General features: G+C 71.0%; 1 protein-coding gene across 1 annotated transcript in view; it reads left to right on the top strand.

Annotated features, from left to right (window-relative positions):
• Positions 1 to 1,045, top strand: part of Il3ra (interleukin 3 receptor subunit alpha) — a 9,286-nt gene that overhangs the window by 5,776 nt on the left and 2,465 nt on the right. Inside the window, exons 8-10 of the mRNA XM_013355591.2 lie at positions 194 to 223; positions 312 to 423; positions 749 to 851. Of these exons, the coding sequence (XP_013211045.2) occupies positions 194 to 223; positions 312 to 423; positions 749 to 851 (245 nt within the window). The remainder of the gene's footprint in view (positions 1 to 193; positions 224 to 311; positions 424 to 748; positions 852 to 1,045) is intronic.

Raw genomic sequence — 1,045 nt, 5'->3', positions numbered from 1 at the left:
CGGGTGCTGCGCTGAGTCCTCCCCGGGTGCTGCGCTGAGTCCTCCCCTCCCCCGTTCCCCCGGGTGCTGCGCTGAGTCCTCCCCGGGTGCTGCGCTGAGTCCTCCCCTCCCCTCCCCTCCCCTCCCCCGGGTGCTGCGCTGAGTCCTCCCCTCCCCCGGGTGCTGCGCTGAGTCCCCCCCTCCCCCTCCGCAGTCTTCGCACTCGGAGCCCGAGATCGAGAAGGTGAGCGCGGCAGGTGGGTGGGCGGGGCCTCCCTGGGTGGGCGGGGCTTCCCCTCCCTAAACCCCGCCCCCGTCCCTCCCTCCCGCAGACGTCCGAGAGTCACTTCCGGGTCACGATCCCCGGCTCCGCCCACTTCCGGGTCAGGGCGAGGCCGAGGTCGTTGCCGCGGTTCAGCGACTGGAGCCCCGCGGTGCGGCTGGGTGAGCGGGTGGCGACCCCGTGACCCCGGCCATGACCCCGGCCGTGACCCCGTGACCCCGCCCCCGTTCATAATCATCCCCATAGCAACCTGGGCGGGGATTTGGGGTCCACTTCCTGTTCGGCGACGTCATCACCCCAGGGTCAGAGGTCATCGCGTCGTGGCTCCACCCCCGGCGACGTCATCGTCGAGGCCCCGCCCCCTCCCATCAGCCGAGAGGGCCGGGGTTCAGGGGTCACTTCCTGTTCGGGGTCGGGGAGGGCGCTGTGGCTCCGCCCCCCCCTGATATCGCCGACCTCTGACCCCCGACCTCCTCCCCCCCACAGACTGCGACCCTGGGACCGGGAACCATGTGACTGTCATGGCCGCCGCCCTGGCCGCGCTGGGGGCGGGGCTGACGGTGCTGGCAATGCTGGTGCTGTGCCGGAGGTGATGTCATCGGGGGCGGGGCCTGGGTGTAGGCGATGTCATAGGGGGCGGGGCCTTAGAAGGAGGTGATGTCACGGTGGGTGGGGCCTGGGAGATGAGGCGATGTCATGGAGGGCGGGGCCAGGAATTCAGGTGATGTCATGGAGGGCGGGGCCAGGAATACAGGTGATGTCATGGAGGGCGGGGCCAGGAAT

Source organism: Microtus ochrogaster, unplaced genomic scaffold, assembly GCF_000317375.1.
Source record: "Microtus ochrogaster isolate Prairie Vole_2 unplaced genomic scaffold, MicOch1.0 UNK209, whole genome shotgun sequence".
In the NCBI taxonomy this organism is placed as follows: domain Eukaryota; kingdom Metazoa; phylum Chordata; class Mammalia; order Rodentia; family Cricetidae; genus Microtus; species Microtus ochrogaster.
Note: the sequence above shows the minus strand (reverse complement) of the source record. Positions and strands in the feature narration are given on the sequence as shown.